Source organism: Pinus tabuliformis, chromosome J (assembly GCF_031772625.1).
Source record: "Pinus tabuliformis cultivar Carrire ecotype Pingquan chromosome J, CPIR1, whole genome shotgun sequence".
Classification (NCBI taxonomy): domain Eukaryota; kingdom Viridiplantae; phylum Streptophyta; class Pinopsida; order Pinales; family Pinaceae; genus Pinus; species Pinus tabuliformis.
This window is the reverse complement of record NC_142295.1, coordinates 516,294,600-516,315,461: the sequence shown is the minus strand read 5'-3', so window position 1 is coordinate 516,315,461 and position 20,862 is coordinate 516,294,600. Positions and strand designations below refer to the sequence as shown.

The 20,862-nt window shown below is 40.0% G+C and overlaps 1 protein-coding gene across 1 annotated transcript in view; it reads left to right on the top strand.

Moving 5' to 3' along the window:
• Window positions 1-20,862, top strand: part of LOC149228023 (Transducin/WD40 repeat-like superfamily protein) — a 394,377-nt gene that overhangs the window by 282,149 nt on the left and 91,366 nt on the right. Inside the window, exons 8-10 of the mRNA XM_089378042.1 lie at window positions 16,734-16,910; window positions 17,102-17,157; window positions 17,280-17,337. Coding sequence (XP_089234168.1) covers window positions 16,734-16,910; window positions 17,102-17,157; window positions 17,280-17,337 — 291 coding nt within the window. The remainder of the gene's footprint in view (window positions 1-16,733; window positions 16,911-17,101; window positions 17,158-17,279; window positions 17,338-20,862) is intronic.

Sequence of the window (20,862 nt, the reverse complement as noted above, 5' to 3'; positions counted from 1 at the left end):
TCGGTCACCGGTTCCGGTTTTAAAAACACTGTTTCAGATGTCATATCACAGTATACAGTTCAGACTAAGCATAAGTGATAGCAAGGGTTTTAGTTTAGGGAATAGTTCAGATCTCCACAATGAAATAAGTTCTGATATGTCTCTCTAGAATTTCGGGTAGACAGTGATAGTGATGATGTATCTATACCACAGATAGATGATGAATAGAAGCCACGGTTTGGTGATGTGAAAGGGTTACCCTTAAGAGAAGTATTACAGTGTCTTGCTAATACTGTAGTAAGAACAATTTTGTGACAAGACAGTGATATGGTACAATGCCATCTCGAGTGTGTCAACTAAAAGAAGATGATGTCAATGCGTAAGAGGAATCGACAGGAGGAAGGAGAAGACAGTCAAAAGAGCTAGTGTCTTGATCTTGGAAGCGACTAAGAGGTTAGAGGTCTCGGTCTTGGTATTCGTCAATTGGAATCTCTATAAGAAGAATTTGTGCGGGTTTTCCTCTCAAAGAGTGAGAGGTTTTGGCCCTGGCTCATAACCTACATGCTGTGTCTCTTGTCTATTTATGTTCATGCATTGGTTACTATTTGATGAAGAAGATCCTAATTTAAACAAGTAAAATGCATTCACAAGAAGTCACTAATAGACAAGAAATCACCTAATACTAATGCCTTAGATTTATCAACATGTTGCTCCCTCTGTCATGTGGACAAGTCCTTTCGCTCTCGTTAGAAACAAGTCATCAACATATAATAACAAGATCACAGGGTCACCTTTAACAACCTTGTAGTAAAGATTGGGATTCGCATTGCTCTTGGTGAAACCAAGACTCATCAGGTATCCATCAATACGAGAATACGAAGCTTGAGGTGCTTGCTTGAATCCGTACAAAGCCTTCTTCAGTCTGGAAAACATGAGACTCCCTCTCATGTACCTCAAAGCCCTGAGGTTGTTTTATGTACATTTCTTCTTCAATCACTCCATTTAGGAAAGCGGTCTTTACATCCATTTGATGTAATCTTCAACCTGTTAGCGCTTGAAATTTCACCTCAGGCTGAGAAAGGTAAACCTCAAGGCAACATCAAACCACTTAGCCTCGTAGCTAGCCCTACGGGGCAGGAGAGGGCTCTCTCCGGTCTATCTTGGTCAAAATCTTCAATGGCGAGATAACCAATAGGGTAACACTGATTTTAGGCTAGTAAACTGATCAAAAGGGTTGATTTGGGATTTTTAGGGTTTTTGGTGGAAAATTGGGGAAATGGCAATTTTAGGTGCGGGGATTGGACACAGTTTCTGCAGGGGGTTCTTTGGGGCGAGGTAGGATACAGTATTGATGCCTTAGATTGAGGTGAATGGATGAGAAAGACAGGTGAGGAGCTAAGGAGAGCAAACAATAACTTTGAATTCTCCTTAAACAGCAGAAAACATTGAAATTAAACAAACTTAAAAGCAGAGCATGACAGTCATGAATTCTACTTTAACACTTCATTTGTTTAATGTGCAGAAGGAAAAGAAAGGAAATGATTCACATAACACACTTACAAGTACATAGAGAAACACACCATCAATACATGTAACCACAAGAATCCCAAAAGGACTGCAAAACCCTGGTCTTCCTTAGCCAAAAATTGCAGAGATACAGTGAATAATACAATGATAGCTTCTCCCTCAAGAGTCCAACCTTGAAAATGAGCAAGAGAGTACATAATATAGATCATCTAACATATTTCCCTGCGTCTAGGGGTCGAGCTCACTATCCTAGGAGCTGTTTCAACCACTTCTAAACTAAGCATTGAAAACTAGGCAGTCAAAACAACTTGCCTCTATAAACTAGGAAACCAATTCATTCATTTAATTTTCACTTATTTCATGAATGAATCTTCTAGAAGAGATACATGAGTGTAAAAGTGTCATAAAAGTACATTAATTACATCAAAGAGGATAATAATCCACCCCAAAAAGTCAAACAGGGTCAAACTGCGTTTTTCTGAGCTGTACACTGAAATTTGGAGAAATTTGCCTGACGGGTCACGCGCCTTTGGGACCACTTTTGGGGCACTTCTAGGTGTCCAAATTGAGCAAGAGTAGGCTTGTTGGAAAGGTCTGTGAGTCTACTTTCCAACCCAACTGGAATTTCTGAATTTGGTGGTCATTTGCCACTCCAAAATTGCAATCTCCCAAGACTGCTTTCTGTGTCTCAAAAATGTGGCAGAAAGTCATTTTTTGCTTGTTTTTTGACTTTCTGGAGGCCCAAAACTTCATAAAATCTCTTGGCCATGGATGAGCATATGTAACTTCTCATGACAAATCTGGAAATGCTGAGTTTTTGCAAAATGGAGTTGCCAGGATGAAGGGTCGCGCGGGGGGTGAGACCCGTTAATGGAGAAAACCTGTAAATTGCCTGAAAAAACCAAAATTTACCAAAAATGTTCAAAATTTCTTGGGATTTGTGCTGTGGCTAGGCTATTTAGTGCCTTGGTCCTTCAGTGAGGCCTTGGCCAAGATATGGAGGGGATTAGGCCTTTTTCGTCGTTTTAGTGCCTTGGCCAACCTCCTTGGATCTGGCGATTGAAATTTTGAAATTTCTCTAAAACCATGACACCTGTGCAAAAAGTGAAGGAGGTTTTTCTTCTTTGGCATGTTATGGACAAAAACCTCTCTCAGTTTTCCAAAATTCATCTTTGATTGCTCTGGAACATCATTTGAGTGCGACTTGTCCCGATGTGTGAAACAAGGAATTTTGTCGAAATGGAGCGAAATGAAGGGGATAAGAGGCTTCTAAATTCTTGGGGAAATTTTTGGGAGTGGGGAGGGATGTTAGGAAGCAGGGGAAAGTGGAATCTCAGAGATTGAGTGAGGGGAAGGGGTCCAAAAGGGCAAAACACAGGCCAAACCTAGAAAATTGCCAGGTTGTAGCTAGAAACTAGGGTTTGTGCAAAAATGAGGAATTTGGCAGATCTAAGGGATGGGAAGTGTTTGATAAGGTACTTTAAGGATAGGGGAAGGTGTATGAACATCAGGAAACAAGTTTTGCCGATGATTTGACCATCCAAGAGAAATTGGCTTCAAAACCCTAGGAGAGGAAAATGACCTTACCTAGGCGCAACTGAAGCATGAACAAGATGTAAAATGACTCATTAGACATTGACATGATAGTGACAACCCTATGAATGATGATAGACTCAGCTGAATAGTAACATAGATTGGCGTTTGGGCAATTTTGAAAGGAGTGAATGCAAACCCTAGACCTAATGCCTAGTGACCAAATTTTGCTTGAAAACTCTTTGAAATGACAAAATTTGACCTGACACTTCAAAATCACTTTGTAAGAGCATATTTGATCACTGGAGGAAGGCTGGAAAGACTGACACTAACACAACCTATAACAAAAGTAATAGAAATAATAGTTTTGATAGAAGTGTACCTGGTGACTGGAGTAAATGTCTCTTCATAGTCCTTTGCCTCCTTTTGGGAGAACCCTCTTGCCACAGATCTTGCTTTGTACTTCTCTACGCTACCATCTACCGCATGCTTAACCTTGTAGATCCACTTGGAATTCACCACTGAATTCCCCTTAGGTTTTGGCACCATTTCCCACACATCATTCTTCATGATGGACTGATATAACTCTTTCATGGCATTCTTCCAAACTTGCTAGCCTGTAGCCTCTGAACTAGAAGCTTGTTCTATCATTTGGCACGGTTCTAGATGTTTGTACAATTTCTCCCTCTTGAACACAAATCACTCTTGCTGAATTTATGCTTGATCCTGGGAGAATCCCCTTGCCACAAATTTTGCTTCACTCTTCTCGATGCTTCCATCTGTTGCCAAAATCATTAGGAGGCCATGGAAGGAATGGTTATAGCCAAGCAAAAGATACAAAGACAAGAGGCTAACCAAGAAATAAGGTAATAGTTATTAGTGACAAATATAATATTTTTCATCAGTGTGGAAAAAGTCGCGATAAAATCGGCAAAGTCTGATTTTTTGGGCTAGCCGATTTTTTTGGCCAATTTTTTGGTGATTTTTTTCAAAAACAAAAAATCCTGATGTTATCGAAAAAGTCGGGATTTTATTGGGGGTCGAACCAAAAAATCATGAAGCCCGCCCAGGTTGTGGATAAGTGAGTTAAAAGGTGGGAAATCAGACTCATTTTTCACTCTTCTTTCTGCCATTCGTCCCTGTGGAGAGAGGATGTGTTTGCCATTGCCCAAGAGGAGGAGATTAACTATTTTTGTGGTGTGGATTTGGAGATTTGTCCACTGTTGAACGTGAGAAACTCAATGTGTCGATTTGCTGCTGCCAGGTATGTATTTTAATCTCTCTGAGCCTTTGTTACACAAATGGCTTCTTAAATCTTTCTATTAGTTTGTTTTTAGCTTATTTTTGCTTAGAAATTTGAATCAAAACATTGTTTAGAATCTAGATTGAATCGAAACTTCAAAATGTTTAGATTGTTTACATGTTTCAACTTTCAAGAATAAAGAATTCAAACCCTTGTTTAGTCAAACTAGTGCAACAAATTTGAGGGTTTATTATTATTAAGCAGTAGCAAATTCTGAATACATCTCTAAATACCTCTTTGGTTATTCAGTTACAGAGAGAGAAACACTGACAGAAAGATTTGTGAGATTACCTCACAGAATCACTAAGAAAATCCCGGTTGATCCAGATACTGAATGAAGTGCCTCTAGCAGGCCCTATGCTGCTCTGCGCAGTCCTCATGCAGCCCTTGGGTCAACCTCTGTAGGCACTGCTTCACCTAGTCTACTGATTGATTTGCTGCCCCAAGTCTCTTCTCTCAACCTCCTGGTCTCACACCCCGACTCCTGGCTTTTGAAACTGACTCTCCTCAGCAAAATCTCGGACTCTCTCTCACCCTCTGCGTTGACTCTGCATGGCCCTGTGTCAGCTTCTGCGTCTAGGCTACTGGATCACTCTGCCTCTCTTTGCTGATGATTCTCCCGCTGAGAAAATATCTCTCTCTTCAGAAGCTATCCCTACCCCTCAACTACAAGAAATCTCCTCGATTAGAACTTCCTCCTGAGAACTTCTCACTTCATAAATTCGATCTCTTGATTTCTCGGTGTATTTTTCAAATGACCCTCATGCCTCTTCTTATATCTTTCTGTTGGACAACCAATGGCCTAGATTAACTCCTAATCAAAGGCTCATATCATTTTGGCTTGATCTTTGTCTTCTTCTAGAAATTACACCCACATTTAGTTTAATACCCATTAATATTTTTAATTTTTTAAGTTTAGACTTAGGGTCCCATTAAAAAATATTAATTGTTATAATAAAATTGTCTCTGGGTGGAATTTCCCAAAACATTTTGTGGGTTCTTTGGAATACATCTGCCCATGTCTCCTTGCAAAATTTGAGGCCTAGAGCACATTCGATGCTACCCCAAATCAAAACTTTCTCTTAGCGAGGAATGTGCTCTAACAATAACTGCTGTTGCATAATTCTCTGACTCTGAAGCATCATCCTCTGTGTTGTTGATGTCTGACATGCTGTCCACCAACTACTATGTTGTTGCTACAAATGTACTGCTGCCTTTGACACTACCTCTGCCAATGCTACATCTATACTACAACGCCCTCTCAAATGCTGCATTTGCTATGCTTCTAGCATTCCCACTGCTAACATTGCAACTCAGTTGCTGAGAGAAGCAACTAAAAAACATCCAAAATTACTAAACTATCTGTGTTCAGTATGGTACCACATGAATGCTAAAACCTGATTGCTGCTAGTCTCCGCGCTAACCCTTTGAATCTACTGCGATGTTGCTGACCTCTGCTTTGTGCCATCTGCACTGCTGCCAACTCTGCTCTGCGCTGCTCAGACTCTGGCGTTTGTAGCCACTGCAGTTGTCTCCCCGACACTCCTCGGCACCATCCGACACTAGTCCATCTTGCTACTGAAAAACTGGGCTCCCGTAGCAAGGTATTTATCCTTGAGGTGGACTCCTCAAGGATCCTGCCCCTTTGTAGCTCTTTCGAACTACAACTCCAAATCAGCCCACCTCCCTCCTAGAGGTATCTCGATTGTCATGGCGAACTCCTCCTCTTGTTCGATCTTTGCGGTTGCAACCTTAGGATCGTGCTTCTCATCTTTGTCCTTTTTCTTTAAAGGACACTGGATGCATAGTGGCCCATCTCGCCACATCTGAAACACTTCATCTTGGAGACGTCTTTCTTTCGTCTCTGTTACCCCTACTGGCCCTTCGATGCAAGGGCTACATTCTCCTCCTCCTCCTTGGGCTTCAACCCACTGTTGCTACTACTTTCGTCAAGTTTGACCTTGACCAGGCCTCTCCTTAGCTCCTCTTGTTTTAGAGCTGCCCACATTTCATTCCAATTAGGCAATGCTGCTCTACCTAGGATACTCTAGATAAAGAATTGCCACTCATTTGAGACAAAATTTAGGGCCAGTCTCACTAACTTTGAATCCAGAGGTGTATGCCCCGCAGTCGACAACTCATCATGGGCTTCCTTCAGCTTTGTGAGAAATGGATCCACATGTTCTCCCTTTTGCATCTGAGCAGATCTCAGCGTCCGCTCTAAGTACATCTTTCGTTGCTCGGAAGATCCCTAATACAACGTCGCCAAGGCGTCCCACATCTCCTTAGCAGTTGCTATGCTAGCAACGTGGCACACCACATGATCCTTGACTCCATCTAGGATCATCCTCTTGGCCTTTGCCATCTCAGCCTTGTACTTCTTTAGCGGACCTCCATCTGCAGGTTCAGCGACCACACTATCGACATACATCTTGAGGGCATGCTCATCTAGAAGGAAAGACATTCTAGCCTTCTAGATGACATAGTTGGATGCTCTATCCAACCTGTCCTGATCCCTCAAGCCATTGGTTTCCATATCCTCCGAAAACTGTCGAACAACTCCCTCTTTCTCCCTACTGCGTAGCTTCTAGGTTGGCTTATGCACTCCTTAATGGAGTTGGTAAGTCTGCTTCTCCTCGGCTGCCTAGCAAAATGAGAAATACTGATTCCTCAGAAAGAAATCAATGAGGAAGTATTCCCTTACTATGCGATCTGCTTCCTTCTTCCGACGGCTTTACTGCCCAACACTCAGCTTGCAGAAAACTGTGTCCTTCTAGCTCTGCGTTGAGGCTCTACATGGCTCCCTTTGCCTTGGTAAATTCTCGATCTGGCAGTCTTACCTCTCTGTCGGCTTACACAAAGAGAGACAACCTCGAAAATATAGCCCTCCTGGCTAGAACTACGCAATCCCTCAGGGGATTCGAACTGCTGCTGCTGCAGCAAGTTAGCCCTTGCTTCAGTGCTAGATCTGCTCTTCCTGTTTCACAACAACACCTCTGATACCATGTGAAAATTCCTAGATCTAACAATCTCTGGAATCCTACTGCAACCAGCTAAATCTACTTCACCTAGATCGTAAATTACATTGCAAACTTATTTAAGATTTCTTCTTAAAATATTGAAGTAAATTACTGAAGCAGCCTACACCAAATTAAATATGGTTCTGAAACATAGAAACTGAGCAAGGAAATACAAACACATAGGACACCGTTATTTTTGGACAAATGTCCCTGGAAAAACCCAATGCGGGAAAACCGGTGCAGTAGATCTAAGGGTTTATTATTATTAAGCAGTAGCAAATTCAAAATACATCTTTGAATACCTCTCTGGTTATTTAGTTACAAAGAGAGAAATACTGACAGAAAGATTTGTGAGATTACCTCACACAATCACTGAGAAAATCTTGGTTGATCCGGATACTAAATGAAGTGCCTCTGGCAGGCCCTATGCTGCTCTGCGCAGTCCTCACGCAACCCTTGCATCAACCTCTCTAGGCACTGCGTCACCCAGTCTGTTGATCGATTTGGTGCCTCGAGTATCTGCTCTTAGCCTCCCAGTCTCACACCCGGGCTCCCGGCTTCTGAAATTGACTCTCCTTAGCAAAATCTCAGACTCTCTCTCACCCTCTATGCTGCCTCCGCATGGCCCTTTGTGGTCCCGCGTCAGCATCTGTGTCTGGGCTACTGGAACACTCTCTGCCTCTCTTTGCTGATGATTCTCCAGTTGAGAAAATCTCTCTCTCTGTGGAAGTTATCCCTGTCCCTCAACTGCAAGAAATCTCCTCGATCAGAACTTCCTCCTGAGAACTTCTCACTTCATAAATTCGATCTCTTGATTTCTCTGTGTATTTTCCAAATGACCCTCAAGCCTCTTCTTATATCTTTCTGTTGGACAACCAACAACCTAGATTGACTCCTAATCAAAGGCTCAGATCATTTTGGCTTGATCTTCATCTTCTTTTAGAAGTTACACCCACAATTAGATTAATACCCATTAATATTTTTAATTTCCTAAGTTTAGACTTGGGTCCCATTAAAAAATATTAATTATTTTAATAAAATTGTCTCTGGGTGGAATTTCACAAAACGTTTTGTGGTTTCTTTCGAATATATGTGCCCAGCCTCCCTGCAAAATTTGAGGCCTAGAGCACATCCGATACTACCCCAAATCAACACAACTTGGCATCAAATCAACATTTAAAAAAAGGAAAATTTATAAGCGAACAAATTGGTCAGTAAGTGTCTTCTATGGAATGATGTTCCTTTCAACATTGCCAAGACCAACCCATTGAAACAACCTATGTTTGATGTCGTTGCTGTTGTTGGCTCGGGGTACAAAGCCCTTACCTTTGCAGAGTTGAGAGGGCCTCTTCTTCAAAATGAAAAGGTTGATTGTGCTACTAGATTGGAGGAGTTTAGGGCATCACGGGAACACACTGGATGCATAGTCATGTTAGATGGTTGGCCTAACCAGAAGGGTAGGACCCTTCTTAAATTTTTGGTTAGTTGTCCCAAGGGGACAATGTTTATGAAATTTGTTGATGCATTTGCATACATTAATGATGCACATTTATTATGTGAGTTGTTGGACATCTTCATTCAAGAAGTAGGGCCACAAAATGTTGTCCAAGTCATAACGGACAACGCTGCAAATTATGTTGCTGCTGGCAGGTTGTTTAGGGACGTGTATCCTATCTTGTTTTGAACACCTTTTGCTTCTAATTGTATTGACTTGATGTTGGAGGATATAGGTAAGATTCCTCTTATGAGGGATATTGTTGAATCATCCAAGATCATAACATAATTTATATATAATCATGCATCTATGCTTAACTTGATGAGAAGAGTCACCAACAACAAAGAGTTGGTGCATCCTGCCGTTACACGATTTTCCACTACTTTCATATTTCTTCAGTCTTTGTTGAATTCTATGTGGGATGTGAAAAGCATGTTTCTTTCACAAGATTGGCGTGCTTTATCTATTAGCCGCAAACTAGAGGGAGAGGGAATATGCAGACTAGGTTCATATGATCAGAGCTTTTGGGTAAGAGTAGAGGAGGTGTGTGCCATTTCAGAACATTTGGTAAGGGTTCTTCGGTTGGTTGATGGAGACAAGCTTGCAATGGGCTACTTGTATGAGGCAATGGATAGGGCCAAAGAATCCATTCGTGCCTATTATGAAGATAAGGGAGACGAGGGGTTAGAGAAACAGTAGTTGGTATTTTAGAGTGATTGATTAGCGATGAAACAATACCCTCCATCACCCCATTCATGCTATAGGTATCTACCTCAATCCTTCATTTTCTTACTCCTTTGGTTTCAAATTTGATGCCGAGGTGCTGGATGAATTCCTCACTTGTGTTAAGAGGATGGTGACATTTGAGCAAGAACGTGAAGGAATTTCTAAAGAAATGGGGATATATAGGATGGCAAGGGGCACATTTGGTTTTACCATGGCTATTAAGAATAGGACAACCAAAGTGCCAGGTAATCTTCGATTTGTTTCAACTTTTAAATTTCATAATTCATCGTTTCTTCATAATTTGCTTCAAGTTTAGAATTTCAGTGTCTTAACTTTCTTTTTCTCATGTTTCTCATTTTTCTTTTAACTTGTAGATGCTTGGTGGGCAAGCTATGGTGGCAGAGTACCCCATCTCCAAAAGCTTGCCATTCAAGTGCGCAACCAAACATGCAGTTTCTCTGGGTGTGAGCACAACTGGAGTGTATTTGACAAAATACACAACAAAAAGCGCAATAGGTAAAAAAAAATCGAATTAAATTTTTGAAATCATTTATTACTTTTAATATTTAATTTTTCTAAGCACTACTTTACAATCTATGACCCTAATACAGATTGGAGTCCCAACGCCTCAATGACATGGTCTACGTCTACTACAATATTCGATTGTGGGTGAGACAAACTCAGAAAACTCTTGATGTGGAAGCCATCTCATTGGACAATATTGATACCACTGCTGCATGGAGGGTTGAGACTGAGAGTCTTGTCATGGACTTGATCCCTGATTGGTTAGATGTGGATCCAGCGGCATTATAGGTAGCAGTTGCAGGGAGGGAGAGCCAAAGGTAGAGGAGAAGGAGGAGCAGGGTCAAGAGGCAGAGCAAGAGGAGGAGGTGACACCATCTAGGATGGGCAGTAGTATAGGAAAAAGACCACCTCTTTTTTTTGCTTCTAGAGGATGACATAGTCCATTTGTAACCCTAAGGGCAAGGCCTTCTTCCTCTAGAGGAAAAGGCAAAGCCATTCCCAATTCCCATAAAAGGGGCAGAGGATCTTAGTGACTGATTAATTTATGACATGTAGATGACTCATGATATACATTTATTATATTTTTTGTTGATATTTTGACTCTTGAGAGTTGAGATTGATTTAGGACTCAAGATTTAGGACTTGATTCACTATTTTGATATGTGATGTAGCACTAGACTTCATATACATATTATATATTAGCTTTCTTTTCATGTTTATGTGGAAATGCATTTATTTGATGTTGTGGATACTTTTTTTTTGTTAAGCTTGGTAGATCCTCCTTTTTCATTAATATAGACAAATTTACACCACATAGAACTGGTTAGGTGGCCTCAACTTGCCCAGTGGGAAACCAAGTCTGTTGGCCACCTATCCGCATTATATACCATCTAGTAGAAAAAAATCTTGAGTCTCTCTATCCAAGCAATATAAGTTTCAGATTCTTGTCCACTTCCATACTCTAGAGTTCTACATACATATATAATTGCATAAACAAATTTAAAAGCTATCTGCATATATAAACAAAACTATCAGAAAGTAGGCATGTTAATCATGTTGTTCAGCTGATGTTGATTCCAACCTAAGTCACCAGATTCGGCGAATTTCAATGATTAAATTCGAAATTCGGCGAATTTTAAGCAAAAACGAATATATTCATTTGAGTTCGCCGAATTTTATGGCGAACTCGAATTTCAAGGCGAATTCAAATTTTTTCCAAACAAATTCATTTGAAGTTCGATGAAATTCGTTTGATGTTCGATGAAATTCGTTTCAGTTCGTTTTTTTCGCGCGTTTTAGCCCGTGGGTTTTATTGTTCGTCGGGTTTCATTGTTCATTCAACATTGTTACATTGTTTGCTTGTTCGAACGTCGAAGGGTTTCATTTCATTGTGGTCCAGACTCCAAACTCTATTGCAAACAGTCCAGTCTACAACTGCAGCCTGCCAGAGGGTTTCATAACTTTCATTTCAGAAGACGTCTTCACTCTTCAGTGACCAGTCTACAGACTACAGCTGTCGACGCGTCTCTTGACCGAGGTCCGACTCTCCGAGCGGCGAGGACTCTTGCTGCGCAGCCGTCAGGCTCTCTCATTGAACTGCCAAAAGAATATCTATTTGTATGTGTTAGTGGATGTATCATGTGTCATATTTAAACCAATATAAGTGAATTTTTTTGGCCTTTGCTGTCTTGTACTTGTTCACATTTGAGGTGGATAATTTCCTTTGCAAGAGTTTACTTTTGAGTCACATGTTGATAGTCAATTATGTACTACGGGCTTAGTTCAATACCATGCGGCCATGCCTACTTAAGTAGTAGCACGCTCATGACACTTACCCTTGTATTTCATATGCAGCTAAAATCTAATATGGTATGTGAGAATGATTTTGTCTTAACAATGGTGTTACAGTGTAATATTCTGGAGTTGGCTTCTTAGCCTTCTGAAGTTGCAAACATTTATATCGAGGGCATCTTTTAAGTTTTAGGTATATTACCTTCTAGTGCAAGAAAGTTAAATGTTTAGTTACTAACTGAAGTTGTACAAGGCACAACAATTTATTGACAAACTCATTGAAAGTGGGTTGATGATCATGTGGCAAACTGCAAACACCTAATGTCAATGCCAAACACAATTGTGATAGAACTGAATCAACCCTGCAGGCTGCAGGTGACATGTCTGAGTGGAAAATGCTCATATCGTATAATTTGGCCACAACTGCAAATTTAGGAGCATAAGCCCATGCAGCAGATCCAGAAATTTTGAAATGTGAAATAGGATGTTTGCTGCCATACCATTTCTCATATGGAGTCTAGCCTCTGTTCTCTTGCTAAGCCAAAAATTTATTTGAATTTGACTTTAAATTGATTTTATATATATATATACATTTCTTTTTCGAATTTCTATATGTCGAATTTTATCGACAAAATTTTAGTTGCCGAACTTTATTCGAATTTCATGGTCGCCGAACTCGAACTCGAACACGAACCTGGTGACTTAGATTCCAACGGTGCTGAATCTTTGGCATTCGTACCAGGCAACTTTGTCTAAACCAAGATACATGGTAGGTGCTGCTCAATTCAGCCAAGGCGAACATCTGGTTTGAGCAGTTGAAACTGCGCCTTCTGAAATTCTTGCTTGTAATTCGACATTCCTTGAACTGTGACTGCGATGCCTACTGAGATCTGCTCCATCGCCTTTCCCAGCAGGCTTTTCATTAGCCAGTATGGGTAGAGGTTTTGCTTGAATGGGGTGACTTTGCCTCTTGTATTTCCAAGATCCGGGATGAGGACTCTCCAATCCTCCAACTCCATATCCGCCTTACTCTCCTACTTCACTTCTGCTTCCCATTCTTCTAACAAATATCGAATTTCTTCATTGATTCCCTCCCACTAAGCAGTTGTATTTCAAAAACCTCCCGACTTTAACAACTTTTTCAATTTCTGGACCCTTGCTTGCGTAGTGGTAAGGTTGTGGAGGCGGCGTAGTGGTAAAGTCGGCCTCGTCATGACGGACCGGTCTTGTGTTCAATCCCAAGCAAGGTCGTAGCTCGTCGTGTGAGTAGTTAGTCTAAACCGGGCCAAGCCCACTACCTTTAGTACAGTGATGTGTGGTTTGACGGTAAGTCACTTGGGCTATGCCCGGGCAGACCGAAGTTCAAATCTCATTGAGTACATTTAGCAGCTTGCTGTGGTGGCGGCTAGAGGGGCGGATTCCCCTTTCCCGTTGAGTCTGCTCTTGCCAAAATCATAGGAACTTAGTATAACTGATTTGCAGGTGATTGGTTATGCTCTTGGTGTTATAGTGGCAGCGTTCAGGTTTGATCCTGGGTCTTTCCTAGATTAGGCTAGACAGTTACCGATTCACCATGTGGTATAAAAAAAAATAATCAAGGAAGAAAGATATGAAGTACTTATCTTTTGATCTGATTATTGTACGAAATTGTTAACTCAGTCTTGATCCTTGCCTTCTTGGAGAAATCACTGAAATCTATCTGCAATCTCATCAAGCTAGAAATGTTCATCCTCGTCCTCATCATTAGCTACTCTTTCTTGGATCTCTTTGTGCTATTAGGAAGATTACACAAGTTCAGATCTGAGGCAGTCAACAGTTTTTAAAGATTTGCTGAAGTTTCTTCTTATTTATAGAGAAATTCCCTGTATAATACTTATAGTGAACTTCCAAGATATTCAACACAGTGCTGGCCAAGATAACAGGTCTGAAACATCATGAATATTCTACTTCCAAATTCAATTCATGAAGCTGGCCTGTATTCGTAGACTTTCAATCATCAATATGCCTTAACAGGTCTGCATAAACCATGAAACTTGAAACAAGTATGTCCAATGTCCATGTAGCTGTTATGCCATCATAAGAAGTGGAATAAGCTTAACATATGTCCATGAATACCAATTGAACTTTCCAGAGTGGTGTTATGTAGGTTGCACCCAGGACATTGTGTCAATATAGATGGGACAGTTTCTCAAATTCATATGTAACTGTGTAGAACGTAACCATGTGTCCAAAACCATAAGTGGAAAAGAATGTGCCATAGAGTTCCCATTCCACCGCATCTGTGATGAAATTGTCAACAAGGTTATTGCCCTAGTCCATCGTGTTGTCAGTCAATTTGAGACTTTCTCCATAGCTTGACGATCTTTGACACAATCTGAAAGTAGCCTTAATGCTTGACTCATCTTCAAACAGGCTAAACAGACTAGTTCTGCCTTCAAAGACTTGGATCTATCTTTCCTTTAGTCTTGTATCTCTGCCACAGATCTGTCCAAGACTCTGGTCTACCTTGGATCTATCTCTGCCTCAGGCTCAGGTCTGTCTAGGGCTTGGATCAACTTCAGAGTTTCGATCTGCTTCAAAAGAGCCTTAAAATAGGCCTCAACCAAGCTCGGACTAGGACTCAAGAAAGGCGTTGAAAGAGGCTGAGTTCTGTTCGAAAAAAAAGGGACCTCAGAGTAGGCTGAAGTTTGCCTTAACGAAGCCTCAGAATTTAATCTGCCTTAGGTTCAGATGGACAGGTTCGGATGCCTCAGAGTCTGCATAAATCCGTCCTGTTTGAAGCTGTCATAGAGATGATTTGGACCTGTGTAAGAAGAGGCCATGGAAAGGCCGAAACAGTGCCTCAGAGGGAGGCCAAAATTCGACCTCAGGAAGGGCTGTAAAAGGTATCAGGAAGGGGCTGAGATTGGCCTCAGAACAGGCCTGTGTCTTTGCTACAGGAAATTGGACGATCAACAAAACCTTACTACGAATATCTTCAAGCAATACTCCACGAACTTTGCTTCAGAAAAAATTCCCAAACTTGGCATCCTTCAGGTGTTCAATGCAACTCAAGCCTCAGTCAAACTTCAGCTTCTAGCTTCCCTAGCTCCCTCTGGTTCTAGCTTCCTCATCTTCTATAGGGAAACAGTCAAGCAAACTTTCCAAAACTTGGCTTCTTCAAGTCTCTTTAATGGCTGCTCTTTCACCTAGGCTTTGAAACCATGTTGATTTTCTTAAGAGATATCAATCTTCTAATCTAATAATTACTTTCCAATGATTTCTTAATCAAGTCACCTTATGTCACATATATCATTAAGCAATTATACATAGAAAATCCCAACAGCAATGCAATAATGACAGTAGGATCATAAAGAGACAGCCAAGCACAAAAAAGACAAATTTTTCCTTGGGAAACCCAAACTCGGGAGAAAACCCTGCAATCTTTTCTAGGAGAAATTGTTCAATTCAGCAAGAGTACAATCTGATATTCTTAAGTCAAACTTGGTCAACCCAGACCAAAAGTCAGAGTACTGGTCAAACAGGTTGAAATTCGGCCTTCTGCAACTGCCTAGAAATTTGGTCAACCTTTGCCTAGAAACTTGGTCAAACTGTCCAGAAATTCGGTCAAACTCTGCCTAGAAATTCAGTCAAACTGCAGCCAGAAAACTCAGTCAACAGTGGCAGAACAAACTCGGTCAATGCTGGTCAACAGGCAACTTCTGTACTTGGTCAACCTCAGAAAGCCTCCTTAACTCACACGTGTGAACATAATAATAGATGATGTTAAGTGATCCGAATTGGTCTCCAAGTTAGGAGGTCAAGTGCCAATATATATTGTTCTTGTGGTGCAAATCATTTTTGCTGGGCCAAACTGAACTTTTGGGGCTGACTTATGCAATTTAAATTCAAAATTAAATTAAATTTTCCCTCCTTTTCATGGGCTGACTTGTAGCTGGGGAATACCTCCCACAACTACCCAAAAAAATCAACATGAACAAATTACAAAGCAAAGTTACTGGTGACACCCTCAACTATTCTGTTTGCATTTCCATGTGGATGAATTTCCAAAAGAGAAAACACTTCAGAAATGGGAAAGACACCTGGTAACATTTCACGTCATTAAAGAGTAGAAAACTACATGGTGTCTCCCTATTGAGCCTATTAGAGAGATCAGTTAAAGATTTACAGCATATTCCTTCTGCCAGAGTCCAAACAATGGCTACTAGGACACATTTTAGATTTGATAGTTGAGGTGTCATTATTAGCTTTTTCACTTCTCCCTTAAATGATGTAGAGGTAAATCTCCCTAATTGAGAGCTACTAGGTAGCCGCCTAAAAATATGAACACCTGTCATTTATTTTTTAATCTAGATAATATCCTTCAGCAAGTTTTCTGGGAACTTCATTGTGGTTGGAAGGATGTCAATCTTGTCTACGAATAGCTGCATATGAAACAGCCATTTGTTTGCTTCACTACTATACTGCATTTCACTTTATGTTTTTAGTAACTGTTGTACTTTTCATAGATGAGTTACACAATCCCTTGATTGCAAATATATGTATGTTGAAATTACAACTCCTGACCTTTTTGGTCATCGGGGGAGACCTGTTGTATTCTTCAAAGTTCATTTTAATGCAGTTTCAACATTAATATTACGATGTTTATTTTCCCTGATTATTTAAGCATGCCTGTTGTTAAAATGGTTTTTTCTTATTCATAAAGAAGATCTAAATGAATTTGTAGTCCATTAAATAAGTGAGAATCTCATAAAATGTTCACATGGATATGACATCGGCATCACATTTAGTGGTTATGATTTGACTGGTTCTTTATATATTTTGAATTGTACAGGGTAACCTTGTTTTTTGTGGATTACGTAATGGTCTAATTCTAACTGTTGATACAAGAAAAGAACAATCAGCAATATCTGGACTGTCTGCAAGTGTCCATGGGAAGACAATCCTGCATGCTACCAATTGCTTTTCTGACAATAATGGTGATCAGCGCTTATTTTCAGGCAAATTTCGGGTACATATTGAATAAACAAGGTGTATCTGTTAAAGTTCTTGAGGATTTAAAAATGTATTATGCTTGGAAATCCTATTAGTCTAGGATAAGAAGACTATTGTGTAAGCATGGGAGATCCAATATAGAGAGGTCAAGGTTGTTGCTCTTCTGTTTGCATTTATTCTGATATGGTTAATTGGCCTGCTGTGCAGTTTAAAGGGAATGCAAATCTGTCCGATACTATTCGTATGCCTTCAGCGGTCTGCAGGCATGTTAATGCTGCTTCATTTATCTGTATATGACTGCAAAAAGTTTTTCAGAGCCTTGTTCATGTAATTATACTCTAATACATGTTGACAGATTTTGAAATGGTGCTTGAATGTTGTGTAGCTTGACAGTGCTTCATTCTGACGAAAAATACTTGCTTGCCAGCTCCATGAATGGAACTGTAAGTTTGTCTTTTACTGATCCCCTTTTCTTATTTTTGTATGCTTCCTTGCAGTGACACAGTAAAACAAACTTTTTGTTGTGCATAAAGAGATCATCAGGATTGGAGTTTGCATGATAAAATTGATAACTAAAATCAAAGTATGTTGGATTATGATATTCTCTCCTGTTATGCAGTCTATATGCTTTATGCTATCAGTTTTTAACTTGCAGGAGCTAAATGAGTCTTTTTGACATATATATACAATGAGTTTGTATTTCAAGTTGTGCAAACCTTAGTAATCAGGTTCTGACCAGTGACATCACATGTTCTATCAGTTTATGAATATTTCTATATTGCAATGAATTTGGGGATGGGGCATGGGGATGGAGGAATAGGTTTTGGTGATGGGTGGAAGGAGCCTCTAAATTTCCAGGTGACAGGCAGATGGTGATGGCACAAACTATTATTTTTTTCTAAGAATGAAACAAATTATAAAATTTAAAATCAGAGACTTTAGAACACAGGTGCATGATACAACTCAATCGAAGTAGCATTTTTGAAATAATAGGTCCAAAAGACCTCTGAGTAGGTCTTAAAACCCCAAAATAAAATAGTACATATATATTGTAGTGGGTTGTTTGACTAATTGTAAATTGTTCTCTTCCTTTCCACTTCCAGCGCCCCACAACATGGGCCCAACTCATAATATAGTAATATACATACAGGCCTTAAGTTTAATCCCTTGTAATCTCCTTATTGTTTAGGCAAGTTGGGGGAAAAGGGTATGGTGAACCTGCAACATAAATGATACCAACCTGCACAGTAAGAGTGTTCATACAAAACCTGTTACCCCTCATGTCAGCAGGGGTACATGCAGATTTTTGCAGTACATTTCACCACCGCTGTAAACCGAAGGTCACAAGTTAAAGTCATGTAACAACCATCTGAGGCCCTCTATTTACTATTATGTGTCCAAGACCAGCGTTATCTGAACCAGACGGGAATCAATGGTACTGATCAGTCCGGCCGGTTTGGGGTCAAACAAGTCCAGTTCGAGGTCTAGAACTGGAAATGGCCAGATTGGTATGAAACCAACCTTTTTTCACTAAACCGGCTGGTTTTGTATTGAACCGGCCGGTTCTATACAATGTGACCAAGCGTGTTCCAAACACAATTAAAAAAAGAAGAATTTTTGAGTGGGGCAGCCTAATATGCAAGCCTATGGCCCTAGTATTGCTATGCAAAAGTGAAATTCTCCTTTATCTTTCATTTTCATCATTTACTTAAATTTTTAACATTACCATTAATTGACTCAGGATGTTTGAGAGTGGTTTTGACTTCATTGAATTTCATATGGAGAAAGTAGAATTTTAGATCTCATTCAAAATGTAGTAGACTTAATAGCTTTCAAGATTTCAGTATTTGGGGGATTGCAACGTTTCCATTGGATTATATCGTGTACAAGGGTATGGAACTAACATATAATCGAGAGCACCAAGCCCTCTATGTACCTTGGTGTTAGTCGCATTGACTATTGAACTCCTCTATCATGACCCTAGTATTGCTATGCAAAAGTGAAATTCTCCTTTATCTTTCATTTTCATCCTTTACTTAAATTTTTAACATTACCATGAATTGACTCAGGATGTTTGAGAGTGGTTTTGACTTCATTGAATTTCATACGGAGAAAGTAGAATTTTAGATCTCATTCAAAATGTAGTAGACTTAATAGTTTTCAAGATTTCAGTATTTGGGGGATTGCAACGTTTCCATTGGATTATGTCGTGTACAAGGGTATGGAACTAACATATAATTGAGAGCACCACGCCCTCTATGTACCTTGGTGTTAGTCGCATTGACTATTGAACTCCTCTATCATGACCCTAGTATTGCTATGCAAAAGTGAAATTCTCCTTCATCTTTCATTTTCATCATTTCCTTAAATTTTTAACATTACCATTAATTGACTCAGGATGTTTGAGAGTGGTTTTGATTTCATTGAATTTCATATGGACAAAGTAGAATTTTAGATCTCATTCAAAATGTAGCAGAATTAATAGCTTTCAAAATTTTAGTATTTGGGGGATTGCAACGTTTCCATTGGATTATGTCGTGTACAAGGGTATGGAACTAACATATAATCGACCAAGCCCTCTATGTACCTTGGTGTTAGTCGCATTGACTATTGAACTCCTCTATCATGACCCTAGTAAAAGTGTACCCATCATTCAAACAAAATCTCGATTTGAAATGTGAAGCTTTTTCTATCTTATTTTAATGCATAGAGGGTGATATTGATGATGAACATCCCAATATAGTCAATGATTTTGATAATATGTAGGTATTTGTTGTAATATGATTATTTCTAATACTAGAGGCCATCTAGAGCCTCTTTGTTGATGTATTTTAGGGTCATAAATGTATTACAGTAATTGATACTTTGGTGATATGCACTCTTGTTTTCTATATAAATGATAACTTTTGCATATGTGTATAGATGGTTTGGATTCATATGGATGCACATGAATATATATGGGTTTTTTCTTTTTTTGTTTGAAATTTGAACATTTTGTGTTTTTGGTTGACTGGTTTTTTGGTCTAGTTTTTTTATCAGTTCCAGTCTAGTTCTGTAATGTCCGCAATTTTTGCATTATCTTGTGATGAGATTAGGAGGAGTCTCCAGAGCTGACGCTAGGTCATAGGAGCTAGATTACATTATTGGTGGGCCTGGAGGGTTTTGAGGAGTTCTACGGGCTCTGTTGAGATCACTTGCCATATTTCACAATCAAAATCAATCCCGCATGGTTTTCTCTTAGTTCCGTTGCATTCTGGCGATTCTTGTAAAAACAGGGTTTATTAATAGGCATATTTTAATTAATTACGTTTAAGGTGTGGTTTCAGAATGATTACTAGGAGAAACACCTTAGTGTAATAGCTCATTGGAATTGGGGCGAAAAGATCTACAAGGAAGAATGATAAAAATGGGCTTTGGGTAGTCGGTGTGACCATGTGTTATGTAATTAATTATGTAATTTGGGAACAATCAAGATCATGTCCTTCTAAAAAAGGCACTGTTGTAGCGGCTACAACCACCCTTCAAAATTTTGCATTAGCTTCGTTTTGGAGCCTCCTTACCAACCGTCCTTACCAGCATGTCTTGCATTGTCAAGTACATACGCTTCATTTGTTTTTCAGCAGCTTGCCAGCCTGTGCATGTCAGTTTGCTTCACTCCCTTCACAGGCTACCTTTCCAGACTTAAGCTATTTGCTGGCTGAGAAGCTCCCCCAGAAAATTGCACAATTTTGGAGGGGAACCAGCCTTCCCTCTAGAAATTGTGCAAATCTGACGGCCAACCTGCTAAGCTCCAAAATTGCGCAGAGCAGTCAGACAGGCTTCCCAGAGAAAACTGCCCAATCTGGCCCAACACTGCACCTCAGCCCAGAAATTGTGCAATTCTGGAGAGCAGTCACCTGCTGACTCCAGAAATTGTGCAATTCCTCAGGGACAACCAGCCTAGCTTAGCCCAAAAACTATGCAAATCT